Genomic DNA, 21443 nt, shown 5'->3' with positions numbered 1-21443 from the left:
GTACAGGTGAGGCCCCTCTTGGTGCGCGCAGCGGTAGAAATTACGCGCGTGCAGGGGCAATATGCAACCCGCAAAACTGCTGTGCATAGCCGGTTGCCCACTGCTACTGTTTTTGTCTACCGAAGATTTTATGTTATAGTTATTTGAAATTAAAAACTTGTATCCAATAAGATTAAAACCAAAGTAATTAGATTAATTATAATTATATTTTATTGATCACAAAAATTTCCCCTTACGAAGTAACAATTGACAATAAATATGTATATTCAGATTAATGATATTGAACTATGTATATTGAAATATTTATTTTTATGTTCACAAATAAAATCAATACAAAAACCTATTGATGTACGCCTCCCAAAAATTACCATTTTAACATTTCATTAAAAACTATAATTAGAGAAAATAAAAATTGAAAACTTAATAAAAAATTACAATTTTAATAAGCATCTTCACGTTGAAATAACATATTGTAATACTTTAATAGAATGCTACTTGCATTGTAGTTCTGTATTGAATTAGCAACATCTAATGCTAATTTTCCATCATTGCTTACTTTTTCCAAGTCCAAGTCCAAACCCAGCGACATAAAATGTTCTATGATATCCCGTCCATATACTTTGTTCAAGGCAGCCATGTGCAAAACGGTGCTGCCGTCATTTGTGGTCGCATGCAGGTCCGCGACAAAATTTTGCACGTAGATGCAAGTACTGATATTCGCATATCTGGCAGAGAGGTGCAATATATTTTCTCCCTCTTCTGTGAGTTCCTCGAGTACACCCTTGTCTTTTAACAGTTCAATGGCATCCAAGGCATACTCTCCATTGTTCTCCAGACTCGCATGCAACAGCGAAACTCCACCGCATTTAACTCTACAATCAGCCCCTGATTCAATCAATTTTTTAGCCGCATAAATGTTATCCGCGGGGACCAAAGCAATGAAAAGTGGAGTCTCGTCTGATTTATTTTTCTGGTTAATGTTCACCTCAAAAGTTGCGAGTATGTATTCTAAAATTTGTTTCCCTTCATTATCATGTCGACGTGCCGCGATGTGGAGAATGTTGTCACCCTGTTCTGTCACAGCATGTACATCGACACCGTTAATCTCAATCAGCCACTTGCACATCTCAAGTTTTGAAAACTGAACTGCTAAGTGCAGGGCTGTATACCCGTCGCCGGTGAGCTCCGTCACGACTTTATTGTCTTTTGAGTGGATGAACTCTGCTAGGTCGAGTTTAAAATTTTTAATTAGCACGTGCAACACGTTGTATTTCGCACCGTTTCTAAAAAGTTCAGCTCCGAGCTCAACGAATCCACGAATACTCCCAAAACTCAAGTGCTCAGCAGCTACCTGCAGTGGTGTCAACATGTGGATATTTTTTGAATTGATGTTAACACCTAGATCAAAGAAATACTGAACAATTTCAAAATTTAGTTCATATTTTGAAGCTAAGACATGTAAGACATTGTCCCCATTCCAATTAAGCGCGTGGACATCTGCCCCATTTTCAACGAGCCATTCAAAGGTTTCACGATCTTTGCAGCATCTTGCAGCCAGATGCAGTGCATAGTCTCCTTTGTCTGATCTTTCTTTTATCAATTCACGATGCAAATGATGAATGTATTTAATGTCATCCAAATTTTCATATTTAATGAAAATGTGCAACAGGTTATGCCCGTCCAACTTCATTTCGGGAGGAGCTGAATATTCCATCAATTCTTTTGCTAGCGACAGCGTACTTTTATCTTCAAGAGCAATTTGAAGTGGAATTTTTCCCTGATTATTTTTTAGACTGATGTCAGCCCCTTTAGAAACTAAAAATTTTACCCAGCTTTTAATTTTGTTGAACATTTCAAAATTTTTTCCATCTTTGGAGAGAGAGACATATACCTCATGAACTTGATGATGGACCAGGTGCAAAACATTATCTCCATTTTTAGTCACAGCATGCAAATTGGCTCCGATTTGCAGAAGCCAATTGAACATTTTTATGGAGGAATGCATCACTGCTAGGTGCAAACAAGATTCGCCCTTGTCAGTGAGTTGGCCCAGAAGTTCACTATGCCTTTTGTAAACCTCCTTGGCCCCGTCCAGATTATCATTTATTATAAAAAATTGAAATGCGTTGAATTTTCCGCAACTGTTTTTCACATCCGCCCCGTTTTTCATCAAGTACAGAGCCAGGTCAGTTCGTTGATTTAGGATTGCAATTTGAAATGGGGTGTTACCCATTTTATTTTTCAGATCAATTGCCACTTTGTTTGTTTTAAAATGCTGAGCAAGTGCTACAAGCTCGTCAATTCTGTTCTCATTTCGAGCAGCTGCATGAAAAGCATTTTCACCCGAAGGCGAAAGAACGCTGAACATTGATGGGCACAGAGTACCGGGTATTTTCTTAAAATTACTTAGAAAGTATGCGATACCGTTTGATATCTGAGAGGGTGCACCAGCTAGAAATGCTTGATTTCTAATTAAACCAGGAAGACACCGGTCATGACAAAAAACATGCCCATTGTCTTCGCTGGCGTGAAATTCAATATCAAACTTTTCAATCAACTTGCACATGCTCAAACCAGAGTAGCTCGCTGCCAATTGCAGGGCAGTCACTCCATGATCTGTTAGTTGCGAGACCAATTCTTTTCCATATTTTTGGCTCACGTGTATGACAAATTCAATGCTGTCTATACGGATGGCAAAGTGAAGAATATTGTTTCCCCCGAGCCTTTTATTTTCGTCTGCCAAATTAAAGAACAGAAGCTCTGCCAGTTTGAAATTATTCAACCGCACGGCTTTTTTTAAACTTTGGACTTCAGGCTTAACACCTATCGATATAAGGTATTTCCCAACTTCGAGTCCGAATTGCGCGTTTTGAGCAACATAGTCAAATGGATGCTTGCCCATTTTGATGAAATCAACTTCATCATTTTTAATTTCGAGCAACCAACCACACATTTTTGAATCCTTTTTTTCAGCTGCTTGCTGAAATGTTGTTTCGTCGTTAGGCTCGGTTTTGACGAGCGATTGATTCTTATCGTACAACTTTTGGGCAAGAAAGAGTGCATCCTCACCATTCTTGAATCTTGTCATTACCAAATCCATTGCAGTTTGTTCATGTTTTTGCACCTCATCTTTTATTGGAAACTCAAAATCCAGTAAAAATTTAGCAAACTCTGCGTTTTGAATATTATTTGAAATTGTCGCATTCAAAGTTTTATTCAAGAGATCTATATCAGATATTTGTGAGTTAACTGCTTCTCTAATTAGCCCCTGAAAAGCGTTGAACATATTTTTGTGGCCTTCGCTTAGTATAAACAAAACCGACCTTGGTGGTACGTGTTGCTTTACGATTTCCATTAAAGTTAATCGGAAATTTTTCTCGTCTTGGGATAGGTAAAGATCGAGGAAGCTTCTGCTTCCTGACAATCTGTCGTGACTCATGATTGTTGCATCCTTTTCAGCTTTCTTGTTCTGAACCTCGAAAACGAATTTTCGGCACACAAGAAAGTCTGATACAGTTTTGTGCGTGTAGATAATTTGACTTCCACTTATCCATGCAACTCCCGTGTTATTTATTTTACAGCATTCATCCTCGCTGAATTCTTTTGTTTTTAGATCGTTCTTCACTTGATCATACGTTACTTTTTGAAGGAATTTAATTCTGTCCTTGATTTGCATTTGCCCTTTTGCATTGTCGATTCGGATATTATCTTTAAATTCTAATCCATGAGCGACTTTCGTGTGCAAAAATTCATCATAAACTTCCCACATATTTTTAGCATTTTTGCCCTGACTGACAATAGTGAGATGCAAGGGATTTCCCAAGACATCTCCCATCGCAGTGGCCCGAAAGCTTTTTAATTTATTTTCACACTCCTCCTCTCTCTCTTGCGTGACTATTTTCATAAGCTCTAGCTGTTGATTTCGATCAAAATTTTCAAGCCCAATAATTTTGGCTTCTTTCAAAATACTTTTAAGCGCATTTTCTTCTTCTGGTCTTGTCGTGATAAGAAATGGGATTTTTCTCTTAACCAGCTCTCGTAAAATGTTTGATGTCAAACCTTTAAAATGGGTCGCTATTTCGTCAAACCCATCTAAAAAGACAAAGAATCCTTCACTATTGTTCAGGTCTATGATTCTCTCCTCGGTGACGCTTAATGCCTTTGCAAGGAGCGAGTACAGCGTGCAGTCGCACTCATCATCGCCGTTGGGGAAAAATTCGTAAAACCGAACTAGTTGCAAAAGAACAATTTTTCTTTTCATTTTCTTTCTCAAGATATTCGAAAGTTCGAGCACCATTGTTGTTTTCCCCATACCAGCGTCCGATGAAACAACCAACATCATATTTTCTAAGGATTCAACTAGCCGCAAAAATGTTTCAAATTTGTAATTTTGATTGGAAATTTTTAACGTTGGTTGAACGAAACGACTGGGTAAGTCTGGGAAATCGAGTGAGTACTGCAATGTTGACGCAATAAGCATCAGCCTGTTATTACTTGCACTGAAGTTGGAGACATCCTCTGGATTTAGATGAAGGAGCTCGGACAGTAGTTCTTGGATGCTTTTACCGTTTTTCACAAGTTTTCCATCCAAAATTTCCAGCAGTCGTTCAAATATATCTATATGAAAATAATGATTACATAGTCAATAAGAATACTAAATTAAACTTAAATAAATTCACCTTCGCTCAGTGCGAAAAAAGCTAAATAGCCGCTGTATTGGGTAGCTCGAATCGCGTAATTCAAATTCGGCAATTGTGGCTGAAACATTGACAAAATAAAAAATACTTGAATAATTGCAGTATATTTATATGCAACCTCATGAGGCATCATGTTATCAGCGGCTGGGGAAACTTGGTTGATGAAGAAAAAGAGGTATGGCTTGCCAGTCATGTTCTTGTTTTCGGGCCCAACGCAGGTGCTAATGATGTCTCCAGCCGGAACAGTCACGTCGTCTGTTGTAGTGATGCTGATTTCGCCACTTTTTTCGTCAACTTGGGTCTTAGTAAAAAACGCGGCCAAACAGCAGCCCACATTCTCATAATCGAGCAATTTAGCTGGAACACGAGATTAAGTTATTGATTTGAAAAGAGAAATTTAATAAAAATTACAATTAGTAAAATAATTGTTCAGCTCTCGCGTTGTGATATTGTGTAAGGAAGTTTCAAAAAGAAGGTTTCTCGTCAGTGCCTTGTCCATCTTCATTGCTTGGTATTTCGAAACTTCTGGATCTCGAAAAATTGCTGCTCTTCGACTTCGCAAAGTTTCTCCTGTGTCTGACTGCCATTTGAAAAAATGCTCCCTTGCATCACGTTGAATTGGAGTATTTTTCAAACGCGAAGTATCGGCTTTTCCATCATGACCGCAAGACATGCCTGGTTGAGAAATCGCTCTGAGAAAAAAAAATAGACCGATTCATTATCCTTAAGCTCTTTTTGTCCTGATTGAAAGAAAATTTAGTGGAAAGGTACGAAATTGGGTAACCAGGAACAAAAGACCATAATTCTAAGACAAACTTATACAGATCATCATGACGTATATAACAGTTTCATAATATATATTTACTTTTCAACGCAACGAATGATGATCTTCTTGTGTGGGAATAAGGTGAATTCTGGAGTTTGACCACTTTTATTGAATGGGTTAGTTGTTGTCGTTCTGTGCACTTCGTGCTGCACCATGGTCAAAACGTCCGCGAAATTTGTGTCATGTTGAAGCTCATCAAGCACGTCGCAAAATGATTGGACGTAATAAGTTCCCATTTTTGTTACCGAGTTAGCGGCATCCTCCCGTTTTGCGATCTTTGCTGCAATTCATGGAATGATTCAATACACTTTAAAAAAGTCGAGGATCTAAAATTAAATACTTTCTAGAGTGGAGTAAGCAACAACCAGATTTTCATAAATGTTTGGCACGAAGTATAATTTGGATACTTTAGAGTTTGTCTTGAGCTTGTTTTCTGATGGCGACAAGATTGGATCATATTCAAGTCCGCGACAGGGCTGAAATATAAATAATTAATAGTCTCTTTTGGATAAAACATAAAAATTTGTTAAATCAATTACCCCAAAGTTGATGAATTTGAGGCAGGTTTTGAACTTTTTCAGAGAAGCAAGTTTCTGGAAAACATCGTGTCGGTAAAAATAAACCATTTCCTTAGACTCTGGTTGAAAATGGTCTGTGTATATGATTCCATCGGTACCTCCGTGCGACAAAATAAAAAGAATGAATATCTCTGGCACACAGTTTAAGCTGCTGCCTCTGAAAAGCTGCAGGAGCTTTTCCTCGTTTGAAATGAGCTCAAATAATTCATCTTTTGTTGGAGATAAAATTTCGTGAAACGAGCAGTTTCTCTTTTCTTTAAATGTGCTTCGCAGCCTTTCAACATCTTCCGCATCTCCAATTCTTTTCTTTAATTCAAATCCTTCTCTTGATGAGAAGTCGTAATGGATCACTAGGACGAATACCCTACAAAGGAGGATAATACATATTTTAAACAGTGCAAATATTGCTGTAAACCTATCATTCATACCAATCAATTTCTCTTGCTGTCCCACTATTGTCTTGGAAATATCCAAACCTGGTTTTCATGATTTTTTGCTTACGCATTTTTAACCTAGAAAATTTTGAAATATTTAATAAAAATTGCAAAGTGCTTTTACTTCAATTAAATATTCTAAAAGATTTGTCAGGCACGTAGTATTGAATTCTGAACTGCATTGAATTTTAAGCGAAAAATTAACATGGTGTGTTACTGCAAATTGTTGCAAAGAATGCTTAGCTAGAAGAGATGTCCAAAATTAAATGCCAGAGAATGTCAATAGTTATTAAATTTAGAGCCGGTATGGTCACGGTTGATAAGAGTCATAAACTTGGAAAAAAATGCATTTCTTTTATAAATTATCGAAATTATCTATGAGCCACTCTTCAAGCTTCGCAGATTATGTTTCACAATCAGTCACATGATATCGATACAAGAATTGAATTCATCAAATATATACACGTGTAAAATTGAAGCTTTTTGGAAACATTAAACTCCTAATGACTAATGATTTAAGCAATTTTTAATGTGCATAGACAATGATTTTTAAAATAGCTTGATGCGTAGAAAAAAAGGAAGAAATTAATTTTTTTTAATTCGTTCCCCGTCTAAAAGGTTCTCTTATATTATTAATAATAACGTGTACAAGACAAAAAAAACTTCGTGCCTCTCTATGCATGATAAAATAAATGTTGATTAAATTCAAATTACGGAAAATGGTCTTGAATAAAAAATGATATTATCAGCAAACGTGTTGACACGTTGAGTATAGCACTGATCTACTATTATGTTTGCAAAATATCAAAAGAAAAAATTCAACATATAGGGAGAGATTATAGGAATTTATTATATATTATTATCTAAGATCCGTAATAAATTGCTCCCTTACAAATGAAAAACTAAAATCAGCCCATCAGGTTAGAGCTCAATTTGTATAATATAAAGTCTAAGACAAAAATACTTAAACGAAAAGTGAGCAATAATTTAAATCGTTTGCGTTGAAAGTTTTTCAACCCCTGAAAATCGAAAATTATGCTTTAAAGTACATTAATATGAACAAAAACACAAGAGAACACAACTCACCAATGGTGAATCATGGTGAATTTAGATAATTATTAATTATCCTGCGCGATGAGTAAATTATTCTTCTCTCGGCTACAAGGGACAGCGACGCCAGCGACCCAGCCAAAACTTCGAAACATCACACGTCATCTGACAAAGAATGTTTCTTATCATTTCCGCGATGCAGAGGCCGCGTATGCCGCGTGTTTTTTTCATAGCTAAACTGACATCTCGCGGTGGCTTACAGTGTTTGGGATTATAATTTTTTAATTTTTATATACATGCCTTGAATGCTGAGGAGTTATTCACTCAGCTTCAGAGAGCTTCTCCTTGCTCTTCGTGATAACACGATTAACACGAACATGAAAAAAGTTCAGAGACTGGGAAAAATTAAGATAGTCTGTTCGAATTTTCAGCGATGGGAATATAGGGTTCTTTAAGTTGAACCGATTTTAACTTATAAAAAATGGCTAAAAATTTAGATACTCTCCAAAATGTGTTTGGAAACTTCAGTGCTAGTATACTTGAGCAAAATTCTTCGTAAAAACTCGCATCTATTTGTTTTAAAATTTTGAGTTTGATGATTTTTTTACTATGCTCTTTAACATTAATACCAAATCTTGAAATTCGGACCAAAATTTGTTTTTCCCATAAAAATAAAAACGCGTTGATTCGGCTAGAACGATGTCACAAAATGTCGTTTATTGAAATAGTGACCGTCTAATTGGCACGGAAAAACAATTTAAATCAAATAGTTAGCTATCTCCCAGAACATAAACATTTTAAATTTAGTCCTTTCATGTCTAATTTTTAATTTGCTTATTTTATTTCCATTAAAAATTCACGTCCTTATTATTTAATATAATACAGCCAGATTATTTTTTCGAATTTTTATTTGTACGTTCATACATCACAAAACCATATACACTTCCATTGCCTTCTCGGGAAAGTTTTCTTTTCAAATATTAGCAAGAGAATTATGTTTGTAAATTATATTTGTTCCTTCCATTATTAACAACCAATTAATCAACAAATTAACAGACAACTAATTAACAAACCACAGCTACAGCCTGAGCGCCGAGGGCTTTTTCTAACAAGTTTAATCGTGAGATAGTATATTATCCATAATATATTGGCCAAATAAAAACAACAAGCCAAGCTCTTTCAAACAGTAATAAAAATGATGCAAATTTTGTCCAGCATCATTGCAAGTTGCGCGACAAACCAGAGAAACACATAAATCGGGATAGAATTTTGATGGTAGTGCCAAACATTCCGTGAGAAACCTTTGGCTCTTAACAAAATCATAGACTTTTGATTCAGCAACAACCTCTTACGAGTGAGTTTTCTTTTTATTTTTCTAACAAACTGAGCTCCTTTTGACAACAGTTGATCTCAGCTGAGAACGGCACATATTGCTTTGGTTACACAACAAAAACCATGGCACAATCGAACAGATTCCTAACAAGACGGCAGGAGGGAGGGCACGCTCGCGCTCCCACCTACCCCAGTGCGTCAAGCGAGGCGCAAAAATGCCAGTGTCTTCAGGACAGATACAGAGAGTTAAGAAAGACTCGGGAGAAGAGCAAGAGAGTCTATGCTAATGTGAAACTATTTAGAGTCTCATTAGATGACAGGTGGGTGGGGGTGTGCTAAATAATACATATAGCTAAAATAATTTTTTAAGACAATTCCGAACGGTTTAACTTCTAATATGAAAATAACCTACAAATATTTTTTTTAACACATTTTCAGTTACATGTTTTCCCCGTGTGACTAGTCTCTTAGCAGCGCGGCGTTTCATTTTCCAACTGCCGCGCGACGAGACGACTACAGTGTCGAAACAAAAATTTTGGAATTTCAAAATAAAAAAGTTTGTAAATGTTTCAGGGCTAAAAATGAATTTTGGCAACTGTATTCAAACCCCCTGGAGTCAAAAGTTTGCTTTTAATAGATAAAGTAAAAGACGTAGAAGGCGAAGATGGCGAGGATAAAAAAGCCGAGGGTGTAGGAGACCATAATGCGCGCGATCTGCTTCTGCTCGAGCCTGTTGTACTCGGGGTTCTTCTTGATCTTCCTCCTGTTGGCGGTGGGCCTGCCGCGCACCAGGGGGACCTCGGCGGCCTCTACGTCTTCGTAATGAGGGGCCCTACGGTGGTCACCCCTCTCTCTGGGGGTGGGTGGGCTGCTCCTCTTGTAGCCTCGGATGGAGCCCGTGCGGCGGAGGCACGGCGACATCTGAGGCGTCAGGGCGACAGGGTTGAGGATCAGCGGGTTCATTGTTGGCAGGGGACGGTTCCAAGAGAGATACAGGTCGCTAAACACTACGTGACGAGGGTCGAGAGAGGGGTGAGGCGCAAGTCAGTTGTGGTTGTATCCGAGCTCTTCCTCCAGTTGAGACATCTGGTGCAGCGTCTGAAATCGAGCCACAATATTTGTTTTAAATATATTCTAAATATTTATTACAGTGCCTATAGATTTTTAATCTAAATCATCCCTTTTTAGTTTTAAAATACACTTTTATATTGTTTGGGAAAATATCATCAAATATTTTATGCCCACACTCTTTATTCCATTGCAGACTGGACATTATGCTACACGCAGACGTCTTTTTCGTCGAAATATCGCCAGCCTAATGATCACCACAGAGTTCAAATTAAAATGAGAAAATGAAGTTAAATGAGAACTCGCATTGAGAAAATTGAGTGATTCGAAATGATTTATAGATAATTATAAAAATGCAAAAGGGTAAATATATTAGGCATCGTACCTCGAGGATAGTTGCCATGCTCCAAGCCTGGATACGACAACTGTCCGAGCAGTATCTGCCGTCCTTGTTGGTCAACTCAGGTAATCCTCGCCAGGGCGACGTGGTGAGTTCGGTGAAGTGGCGGGAAAGGTAAGCCTTGGTGGCCGACATTGTGCGACGCAACTCAGCCTCGCCGCCCACGATGCGGGCGAAGTGGAGACGGGCGCGCAGGAAGAAGCCCACGGGCCACACCCATTCCTGAGTTAAAATAAAATTAATGAATAAGTTTCTTGCACGAAAAATTACGAATAATTCGTTCAGGAGCTAGCTATTTATAGATTTTAGTCTGTTGAAAACTTTTATGTTAAAAAATTATTCAAACACAGACAAAGTATTATTCAACTTACAGGTCCTTGGTGGTAGTTGAAACCTTGCGCCGTCTTTGAGTCGTTTCCATCGTCGCAGTTGTTGTAGTCGCCGCAGTAAGCCCAGTCGCTGGGGTCGAGGGTCTTCATGCCCAGGGGGCCAAGCAGGATCTTTTCGACCTCGCCGAGCGCCGACCACGCATGGTGAGGGTCAAACATGTCGGGTGCGGCCACCATGGCCACCGTGAAGTTGGGCCGCAGCTGGTAGTCAGCCCACGCTTGGCTCGCATTGTGCGAGTCCTTGTAGATGCCGCGCCGGTTGATCAGTTCGGGTCGCGGCTCGTTCTCAGGGATGGGCGTCCAGTTGATCCAGAATTTGCGTTCAAAGTGGTGCACAATCTTGTCCTCCCACTCCTGGAACGTCCATGTTGTGTAGCTTCCTGCAATAGTTTCAATTTTCAGCCTCAACTGACATTTCCTATAAATATTTTGTCTGTTTGATTGTCAAAAGGGTGAAGTTGAAAAATGTGGTTTTCCACAATTTTTTTTAAGACACTTTTCTTCTTCATGCACCTTGTGTTTAGTAAAATGCATAAACAGTGTCTACAAACCAAATTTGGGTGGAACGGCCAATGATCTTTCAGAATTGGCATTTTAATAAATATATTTACTTTTTTACTATTTTTTTTAGTACCGTCATTGTTTCTGCGCTCTACAGAGTTATGTGGATATCTGCCCATGGTGTACAAGCCATTGAGGAATTTGAGAGCAGCCTTGCACAGACCGACGAGCTCGACGGCGCTGCCATCGCGAGGTGTTGCGGGTCTGCCCTTGGTGCCGGCCTTGTCGCTTGAGCCCATCTTGTCCATCCAAGTGCCGCAATTCTGGCCGTTGCCTCCGTAAACGAAGCCTGTTTCGCAATCGACGCCAATCTCGTTGTTGAATCCTTGGTCGTTCATGTGTGCGTCGATCTTGGCTCCTGCGTTGCGTTCCCTGAACTTGAGGCCTTGGAAGTGCACGCGCAGTGCTTCCTGCACGATGTCTTGAAGGGGTTGGTCCTGCAATAAAATTGGTGAGCACCTACCTGGTGATTGAGTTAATTAAATTATTTTACATGTGAGCCAGGCTCAAGAGCAGGAGAGTCGTCCCTCGGGAACAAACGGGACACTGGGTCCTGGAAAATGCGCCAGCCGTCTGGCACTTCCTGGACGTAGCTCTGGATCGAATAGAGCCACCACCAAACTGCGTCTCTGCAATTGAACCGAGCGTTTTTGCCTCCATCCAAGAGATTGGGAATCAAACCGTGGCGGAGGCAAGCGGCGTAGGCGAGGATGTGGTACCTGAACGAGATCCTCGTGAGATTAAACCAATTTGAGGTTTAGTGATTTAATATACCTAGCCTCTTGGTAGCGTCCAGTGAGAATGAACAAACCTCGAAGGGAAATGAAAGTGTCTCGTCCCCAGTTACGCATGTAGCCAGTGGAGAAGTGAGGCAAGCCTGCAAGATTTAATTAGGATAGAAAATTAATTGAAGGAAATAAAGAATAGCCCAAATGTTGGAAATGCTGGTTAACAAAAGATAATTAGACTAACAAGAAAACTCTAACGATTCGACGTTGTAGTATTTGGCGAAACCAATGGATTCGTTATTTCGTTACAGAGGAACTTTCAGAGAGTTCAAAGATAAATTTAAAAAACGACGTTCAATGAAAACTCAGACAAGCGTGGATTTCTCACCTGCAGAGAGCGTGAGGAACACTTGATCAGACTGTCCGTTTAGTCCCAGCCTGGTTGGTGGCAAGGGTGGTGGCAAAGCTGGCGACAGCTTCGGCAGCTGTGCGGATTTCACTATTCCACCGCACTGAACGGAGCCAAGACCGAGGCTCTTGACGAAATGCGAGCCAAGCTGAATGAATCTGCGCAAGAACAAAATCAAGGTTTGCGGTTGGAAAGTGAATTCGAGGGGATTACGTTGACATGCAGTTCCATACGCGCTGAAGGAGTGCTTGATACACCCCTTGCAACACAGCATCGAAGTAGCTGGGAACCAGGTAGCGCGGCAATTCCTTCAGGTGGCGAAGGTTATCCTCAAACCACCTGCCTAGCTCTTCAGTGCCTGGATCGAGCTTCAGCCTCTGACTGATGTAGTCTTAAAAAAGAGGAGCCATGATGTCTCGATGTTCCCAAATTTTTTTTATCTTTGATCGGTTTGTGTTTTTTGAGATGGGTGACTCACGTGTTAATAACACGGGGAACGATTAACATGGCCTCAAAGAGACTCATTGGAAGTCCATTGCAGAAAAGGGCCAGCTCATGTTACTGCCTTGCATTGGTGCAATTTATTGAAACGCTAGACGTTCGTCCCGTGAAATTAATTCACGCATACTGGAAAGGTGCGAGTCAGAGGGCTTTCGCAATCCTCCCAAATCCGAATGGACTTGTAATAATTGCAATATGACAGAGAGTCAAACTTAGGCGCAGATCAGCTCGAACTTGATTCCCAAACATCGCTTGGATTCTCATTTTGCGGTTTTTAATAATTGAAAGCATCAAAAGTTACCTATCATCCAGTTACCAGCCCTCAAGTTTCCACACAGAGGATGGCCCAAATCGTTCTTTTGCCTAACTTCACTTAGCAATGAAATGAAACCTGTTTACAACATGATTTAATAAGAAATTAACCACCAATCTTAATGTTTCCAGTACCTTGTAGGCCGCAGTAAACCGTGGATCCAAATCCTGGAATATTATACGCTCCGAAGCCATGGCCCTCGTCTCTTTCCTCCTCTTCGCAGTGGAAGAGAGCTCTATTGAGATCTGCAAGGTTAAGCCTGGACACGATTCTGTCAAAATCGTGATCCACTGTAGACATGTCATTGGCAGAACGCATGTTGAACCGTTCGACAAGCCGGCCAAGGTGAGCGATAGCTGGCGTCATGTTGTAATGCAGAGAAACCCTGGGGAAAATATATTAAATAAAAATTGACTGCATTTTAATTAAAACGCACTTAAATGCTATCACACAGCCAGGCTGGAAGTCCTCTGTGAAGTCGATCTGCGTGACCTGCGGGTCGCCACTTTCACCCTTGTGGACAGCCTCAGCCTGAGACAGAGGGAAGTGTTCCCTCAGCTTCAGCTTGTAATCGCTCAAGCCGTTGATGAAGCGTCCATCTTTGCGGAAGTTGGAAGGAGGAGGCACAAACCACGCGCCACCAGATCTGCGGAGAAGGAATTAGTTTTCAAATACTATGGCAATTTCATATAATTTACTTTGAATCTCTGTGGCAAAGGCTTGCTTCGAAAATCACCTCGTCGACGGTGCCTTCGACCCGCAATGGCCGTGTGTGTGTTCTCTTGTAGAAAGGCTCTGGCTGTTTAAATGCAGTGCACGCAACAAGCACCACTGACTGGTGGGTGGCGGGGCAGTGCCTGGTCACGGCCACCACATCAGAGTCAACTTGGTCAACGAACACCTATGTTTTCAATTAAGTTTGAGACCAACTCTGAATGATCATTATTTTTCATACTTGGTTGAAACCGGATATTCCCAGCTCAAAGTGCAGTTTATTCAGCGCCCGCTTGGCCGCAATGATGCCGCTTTGCAAGCCAACGGTCTGGCTTCCGTTCGAATTGACGTTCTCAGCCCATTCTGTGTAGTGGCGGATTTCATCCACAACATGGATCTAAAAATTAGTATATTAACCACACTCATCTTCAACCATTTAACGATTTTACATCATGAGGAACAAGCTCGTCGTAGCCCCTGTTGCTTCCGCTCCCGCAGCAAGCCATGTTGACCAAGGCTGAGCTGGGTAGCAGGTCGTACACGCTTCTGGTCTGCACTGGACTTGGATTGTCGTGCGTGACGTCAAGGAAAAGGGCGTGGGCGATGCTAGGCACAAGAGGACGAGTAGGTGGCTGAATGAAGGCACCAACTGGATCGCCGCCGTAGCGGTAAACCAGACGTCCCTCTTCGTGCGAGTCCCAAGCAGACATGGCCTCTGCGCAAAGATTAGGAAATTAAGACAATTAAATCTTTTTTCGGTGCGTCTTATTAGCTATTAGATTCCAAATGAGCACACATTAGGATTTGCCAATTTAGCAATGTGCAAAAATGCAACATTGTTTTCTCACACTTAAAAATATTGCAAATCAAACAGAGCCTGGCAGCCATAATTAAAACAGCTACATGTTTGATTTTAACACTATCAAGCCTAAAGGACCAGGGTTCAATTTATTGCACGTTCTTAAAGTCATTTTTGACGTCATGAGTGTAGCATGTTCTGATGGTTAAAATCAACCGATCGTGAAATTTTTATTTTCTCGCTATTCATACTTCAGCTAAAAATAACTTTTTTTCGACCCGTGACCTCAGTATATCAAAAACTTCCGATTTATCTATGCCAAATTTTTTCTATAAATATACACACACACACACATTTTGTCCAATACTTCGAATACAAGGGGCCCTTAACAATAATAATTAGCAAGAATAGCACCATTTAAAAAACGTCTTTACCGTCGAAATTCCCTAGCTCTCATTAAATAATAAATAGTACATGCCTCTGATTAGAGATGTAATGCCCAGGCGGTTGATGAAAATGTTGTCCTTTTCATCAGAATTGGTAAACAGTTCAGCGACGACGTAGAGGTCAGGTCTGATGCGCCTGGCAGCATCCAAGAGGTACTGAAACATAACCCAATCGGGTTTAATCATTTCCAAGTCAAATGTAATTAACATTAATTTTGATACCTCTGCGACAGGTATTGGCGTGGAATGGCAGTTGTCGAGGCGGATTCCGTGGAATGTCCTTGCAGTCTGCTCGACATACTCTCGCATGTGTTGCCACAGGAACGGGCAGTCCTCCGGCTTTTCGCCGTATCTCAGTTTGACGCTGTCTCCCCAGGCGATCAGTTCTCTCCTCAGGTAGACGTTGGAGTCGGCGTCGGCAAAGTTGCGGAGCGGATCAGCGTTCATTACCCAGCCGTTGTGAGCCATGATGTAGCGGCCCCCGTTGGCGTACATGATGCGCTCCACGTCATCAAGCAGCGTGTCGGTATTACCAGTGTAGGTGAAGTACCTGTGTAGGAGAAGAGGCCAAATTGGAATTTCAATCGGCTCAAGCATCATTGGTTCATCTTACCTGGGAATCAGGGGATCCTTCGGAGTGATTTCCTTAAGCCTTGGCCCGTCGGTCTGCACGCGGAAGTATCTAATTCCTGCCAGGCAGTTGTCCACGGCAGCAACCAGGTGACTCTGCAGAGTGTCAGTCACTTGACGGTTCAATGTTTCAAGGTATTCGCGCAGATCGTCGGTGCAGCGCTGGACGCGATGTGCTTCGTCGTAGCAGTCCTTCCTGTCATACAAAATGATATTTTGTCAAACAAATGATATTCTTGTAAAAAATAAAAATACTTGGATTTCAACATACTACATTTTTGCGTGATTTTACAGACAATTTCGACTTCGCAAGATTTTGAAATTTTATTAGAGCTTAAAAACGTGGCAGAAATATTGGAAAAAAATTCGAGGAAGATAAACAAACCTCTGAATGTTGAAGAGGCTCAGCGCCTGCTCCATGTCCACTTTGGAATGGTTGCGGCGGAACTGAGGGTCCTGCTGGATGGTCAACTCGCCATGGCCCTGCTTCAGAGGGCCCCTTTCCCTGGCCATTCGAGCGAAATGGGACAGAGTGGACTCGATGTCCACCGTATACATCTCCCACAGCTTGGCCTGCGGCAGCAGCTGGCCGAGAAGAGTGCCGCGCATCGCCTGCAAGTGGTCTTCTATGCAGATCAGCTTAGGCACGCCTGAGTGCTGCCACTTTCCTTGCGAGATCTCAAACGCAAAGCGGGCCAAAATGGCGTCCAACAGGAAAGCGGGACGCAGGTGCGGCGAGTTGTCCATGTTGTATGTACATTCTGGATGGTCCTTGATCCAAGCGCTTTCGTTGGCCGTGTGGTTCAGCACAACGTCGCAAATACTCAAAACCTTTGGAATTTAACAATTTATGAGGCTCTTCGTTATAGTGTCATTTACAAACCTTCCACTCTGTTGCCATTTTGTGGGTCAGTTTCTCAATATGTTCGATGCTGATGTGATCCCCGTGTTCGCTGAAGATTGGGTTCAGCCTTAGCTGGTCTTTCAGACTGTACGACGAGTTGGAAATGCCTAGGGCCTGAAAATGAATTTCAATAACCTCCAAATTCGCTGAATGAAAATCTGTCATACCTGAATTGGGGTGAAATGAATCATATTGTAGCCACTCTCCCTTGAGACTGCCAGTTTCTTCTCCCAGGTGTGGAAAGGGCCAAGGCACTTGGCGAGGACGGTCTGGCACTGCACGCAGTCCAAGGGTAGCACGTCACCCCTGCCGTAGAACAGATCGGGTTCGACGAGGAAAAAGCCAGACCCATCAGGTCTTTTGTTCTTGCCAGTGTAGCCCTCGGAATAATATCCCTCAGTGTAGTAGCCGTCATTCATTGCGAAATCATACGAGCTGCCAATAAAAAGAGCAGTTGTAATCGACATGTTTATGTTCTTTCCAATAGAGTTATACTTGTTTTCGTCGCAAGTGAAGTAAAAATGGAAGGAGCCCGCGCGGACAATATTGATTTCAGTGTAGAATGATGTGTCGTCGGCCGGGCCTCCGTCCCGACGCCAAGCCAGGCCTCGGTAGCGGCGGCGGTCAAAGATCTCACCCTCAGGTGTTTCAGGGTGGTTGCAAAAGATTTTTACGTCTTTGCCCAACAGAGACGGGCCCAAACGGAACTGCAGGGTCCATCCTAGAATACATTTATATCTAATCCATCAGTCGGATTTAATGATTTTAACTTGGTTGCTGGCAATCAACCAACAGTCCATTGCATTTTTGGAAATTTTCTAGGAATAACCACCGTCTGTTTAATATGATTTAAAAAAAGGAAAACCATTCTATTCTTGATTCATAGGTTTCCGATATAGTACTTCTGGATAGACAAAAAGAAACTAAAAAATCATCGTTACATCTTGAGTGTTTGAGGAAAAGAAAAAGAAAATCCAACCTAAGTGGATAGAAATTGGAATATAGCACTACGAACAAATATATTTGAGTTTAGATTAGAAAAAAGTGGCTATCACTCACCTTTCTTGAGACGGAAGAGCGTCGAGTCGAGGTGCTCGCCGTAGTTCAGGGTCAGCACCCTGACCTGTCCGCCGTACTGTTGGACAACACTGCTTCGCTGAGTGCCTAGGGTCATCGCGAAGATTCCTTTCAGCTCTTGGGGGTGGCTCGGTTCAGACCTCCTGCACCAAAAACATAAAAGGGCCGTAGCTCAGTGTCACGGTAAAAAAAGCAAAATGCAAATATTGATGCATAGGTAGATTGCGTGATACGTTCGGATCGATATTAGCTTCTCGCGAGGGAATCAGATCACGTTAAGAATTGATCAAAAAGCCTTGCACGCTGCGCGCAGGTGGTGTGCGGGTGCGGGAGTGTGAATGTTAAAATATATGCCGTTTGAAAAGGTTGAAATGAAAAGCAACATGTTGAGTCTGATGTCGGAAAGCAAGGAAGACTTGCAACGTTTGCTCAAAGTCGCGTGGAGCGTCGAGGAAAAGTTGCAAAAATTCCAGAGTGTAAGAAAAAAGTAGCAATTACCACTTTCTCTGGGTGAAATAATGTCTGCGCATCTTGTGCATGGTTTGGGAAACGCGAGGAGAGTTTAAGGAGTGATCGAGTGAGCGAAAAAGTGGTTGGATTGCTGCAGAGTTGGAGGAGAGCTATTGGAGGACTCACCGCTCTGGTCCAGAGTCGAGAGACGAGTGACACTCCTGGTGGCTAGATTCGCCGTTAAGATGGTGATGGGCACCACCACCATCCGCACCCCCACCACCCCCTAGCGCGAAATTAAATACTTGGCTGAGCAGGTGCACCAGCGCCAGCATGGCCTCTCTCGCCGCTCGCGCCGACTCTTTTGAATAAAAGAATCACACTAGTCGGACCAATGCTCCTCCACGGGCGCATCGCGCGGAAAATCTGCTTTTCGCGGCCCGCCGCCCTCGCCGTTGCTGCACGGCCCCAAGGCTCCAATTACCCGGCCTATCGGGTTTCTTAATAAAACTCCCTTGCTTTCATCCGCGTGTCTCGCGCGCGCACGAACCGACTGCAACTGGTGTCGCACTCCGGCCGAATTTGCTCTGTACTCTCGGTGCACGAGCAAGCGCAAAAATGATCGAGTTTGATTGCGTGGATCCGAACTTTGACCCTGCTCCTTGTTGATTTTTGTAATTTAAGCGGTCCGCGTTTGGGGCGAGCCACATTGCCGCTGGACACGCCCGCCATTGTCGCGACGCAGGCGACGGTGAAATTTTGACAAGAGCTCTATGTTATCTAGACGCCACGCGGGGTCGAGGTCACCGTAGAGGTGGTCAAACCAAGCTTATTATGGCATAGTTAACATGCATCTATCTTTATCATGATCAGCACAACCATCAGAATATTAATAAAAAGGTCAGCTGCTCTAATTAAATCAATTCGCATTTTGTTCAGTGATTGTGATAGCGTGATACTAACGAGCTTTTGCCTAATTAAATTCTAAAATTAGCAACGCAAATACATTAAGTTGATTGCTTCAAAAAATTTCCTGTGATAAATCAAACTTTTTTTAAATAAGATAAATTCTATTTTGATGTTTAAAACAAATTAAAACAGAAAAAATTGATTTTGCTCAAAGGCTGAAAGGTAACACTGATGGCAGATTAAAAATAGCTGATTCAACACTCTCGAGCGTGCGCCTGCCAAGAACAATAAAATGACTCATTTGCAATTTAATTAAAAATGATATAGATGAAATTCCCCTGTTTGGCCTCAAATGGGAAAAGCAAACCAGTTTCTAGTTTTTCAGTTCTTGCGTCAGATGCTGAACTTGATATAGCAGTTTGGCGTCAGAAGGGTAAAGAAATGTTCCTTATTCTTCATAAAATTAATCAGAATAAGTGCCGAGAAAACTTTTAGACTCGATTTCAAACATTAAAAAAGCCAGTTTTTGTTTCAATTTATTTTTTAATGCTTTTAATCGTATTTGATATATTAAATTATTGAAACAGTCAACGAGGTTGCACATAATGAATTATTAATTTCGTAATAAGTAGTATGAAATTGAACATATAAATACATCTAATGACACTGCGTTCGTCACTGGACTCCCCGCCTTTCACAAGTGCAATCTTTATAGTAGCGTGAAAAAGACCGTAGGTGGGGATGTTTGTTTAGTGAAATGCTTCCATTGGGTGCCAGCAAAACGACTACCTTCCTTGCCATTCACAGCAAAGTGTGAATGAATGTTTATTAATGAAATAGCAGGATATATTAAAAAAACTCAAATTTCAATTGACGAAGAACACAATTTCAAAATATTAATAAAATATTTATTAGATGCCTAAAATTTTAGAAACAAAAATCATTTTTTATTTGCATACCTTGTCCATTATTAGGAATATGAGAAACATTTTATTTTTTTTAAAATTTTTTAAATATTGAAAATTTTATCAGCTTTTTGAATTCGCCAAGATTTTTGCTCTAGCGTTCATAGCCACTATATTAAAAAGCCAAACTAGTACCTCTTATGCAATTGGTAAATAGAATTAAATTCGATTGAAAAAAATAATTCAAGTTTTATAAATTCAGATTATATTTTTCAAGATTTTTTAATTACCCTATTAGCTTAACAGTATCTACAATTCGAGATTCCGACACACGAAAACCTCTATTTATGGCAAATTTTCATCTAATATCAAACAATGTAGGAAGAAAAAACTATTTTTTCGGATTAAAAGATATGGGCTCTTCTTGTTCATTGATTTCTTTATTTTTATTTTTCGGTTTGTAGCCAATGAAATAAATAATGCTTTAAGTTTTACAAATTTACCAAATTTATAATATTATCTGAAAGGATGTTATTTGTTTTTGTCCTTAACTTCAGACATTTTTCTTTGCTTTTTGAAATATGCGACCACTCGAGGTTATTTCCATTATTTTTCTTGGCCTCTGCTCACAATCAGTTTAAAATAAATTAATATTAACACAATATACATAATAATTTTGAAAATAATTTTCAAAATACTGTTGGAGGAGGTCACGAAACTTAAACCACTTATTTTATCTCCATTGACGTAAGTACGTTGAACTGTCCCTCACACAAAGGACAATAAACCCAATAAACCGAACTGTCAAAGTTGGCGTGTGAGAAAGGGTTGCTTCTCACGCGAAATATGAATAGAAAAATAATTTAAAAATCAAAGACATGTAGAGGGCGAATTTAATTATGCTGCCTTAAACGAATTAAGCAAAATATGTAGGATATAAATTTATATCCGAGGAGCATGCTGTGTCAATCGGCATAATTAGTCACTGAGGCATAGAGCAAGAAAGAGACAATTTTACTCACCCTTCCTCTTCTGCCATGGTGACCTTTCTCAGAAATGCTGCAAGGGAGACTCACGCGCTGCGCTAAGGGACACGTCCAGCAAGAGACAGGAGATGCGAGCAAGGCTCGACACGGCCCCGCTGCAGAGAAAGAGAGAGAGAGAGAGCAGCCAAGGTCAAATATAGGTCAGCCGACCAAAACAAAACCCTTCCAGCCGCGCCTCGGCCGGCCCAACCCACGTGCGAATCGCGCCCCTCGCGGCCCGGAACGCTGGCTACACACCTTGCAGACCGCAGCAGCAATTCACGTGGCCTCTGCCATT

General features: G+C 41.0%; 2 protein-coding genes across 4 annotated transcripts; both read right to left on the bottom strand.

Moving 5' to 3' along the window:
- Window positions 1–189: 189 nt before the first annotated feature.
- LOC135948392 (uncharacterized) lies at window positions 190–7694 on the bottom strand. Its single transcript, XM_065497622.1, has 9 exons — window positions 7622–7694; window positions 6530–6613; window positions 6063–6465; window positions 5864–5999; window positions 5563–5803; window positions 5109–5389; window positions 4816–5054; window positions 4680–4758; window positions 190–4617 (listed from the first exon to the last, which is right to left on the bottom strand). Exons 1-9 carry the CDS (start codon window positions 7633–7635, stop codon window positions 440–442), a joined length of 5655 nt encoding a protein of 1884 aa, XP_065353694.1. The 5' UTR covers window positions 7636–7694; the 3' UTR covers window positions 190–439.
- A 781-nt stretch (window positions 7695–8475) lies between these two features.
- On the bottom strand, window positions 8476–21421 carry LOC135934528 (glycogen debranching enzyme). 3 transcript variants are annotated; one of them, XM_065476349.1, is made up of 24 exons: window positions 21404–21421; window positions 21143–21261; window positions 17839–17999; window positions 17275–17500; window positions 16947–17214; window positions 16759–16893; window positions 16261–16706; window positions 15859–16071; window positions 15468–15795; window positions 15278–15401; window positions 14450–14715; window positions 14242–14397; window positions 13985–14187; window positions 13723–13932; window positions 13421–13671; window positions 13275–13364; window positions 12686–12863; window positions 12452–12630; window positions 12110–12212; window positions 11829–12054; window positions 11409–11772; window positions 10757–11154; window positions 10371–10607; window positions 8476–10015 (listed from the first exon to the last, which is right to left on the bottom strand). In XM_065476349.1, the coding sequence occupies exons 2-24, from the start codon at window positions 21157–21159 to the stop codon at window positions 9962–9964; spliced, it is 4833 nt and encodes a 1610-aa protein (XP_065332421.1). In that variant the 5' UTR covers window positions 21160–21261; window positions 21404–21421; the 3' UTR covers window positions 8476–9961. The 3 variants fall into 3 exon arrangements, with proteins under 3 accessions (XP_065332421.1, XP_065332418.1, XP_065332419.1); XM_065476346.1 differs by lacking the exons at window positions 21143–21261; window positions 21404–21421 and adding an exon at window positions 18493–18853; XM_065476347.1 differs by lacking the exons at window positions 21143–21261; window positions 21404–21421 and adding an exon at window positions 18355–18496.
- Between the last annotated feature and the right edge of the window lie 22 nt (window positions 21422–21443).

The sequence above is a fragment of the Cloeon dipterum genome, chromosome 1, assembly GCF_949628265.1.
Source record: "Cloeon dipterum chromosome 1, ieCloDipt1.1, whole genome shotgun sequence".
In the NCBI taxonomy this organism is placed as follows: domain Eukaryota; kingdom Metazoa; phylum Arthropoda; class Insecta; order Ephemeroptera; family Baetidae; genus Cloeon; species Cloeon dipterum.
Note: the sequence above shows the minus strand (reverse complement) of the source record. Positions and strands in the feature narration are given on the sequence as shown.

Coding starts and splice junctions, on each gene's coding strand:
- LOC135948392 (XM_065497622.1), bottom strand. Junction 6,000..6,062: donor TCAAATTCATCAACTTTGGG/GTAATTGATTTA, acceptor TTTATATTTCAG/CCCTGTCGCGGACTTGAATA. Junction 5,055..5,108: donor GAACAATTATTTTACTAATT/GTAATTTTTATT, acceptor CTCGTGTTCCAG/CTAAATTGCTCGATTATGAG.
- LOC135934528 (XM_065476346.1), bottom strand. CDS start 18,641: ATGCTGGCGCTGGTGCACCTGCTCAGCCAAGTATTTAATTTCGCGCTA. Junction 14,398..14,449: donor ACGAGCTTGTTCCTCATGAT/GTAAAATCGTTA, acceptor ACTAATTTTTAG/ATCCATGTTGTGGATGAAAT. Junction 12,864..13,274: donor GGCTGGTAACTGGATGATAG/GTAACTTTTGAT, acceptor CTCTTTTTTAAG/ACTACATCAGTCAGAGGCTG.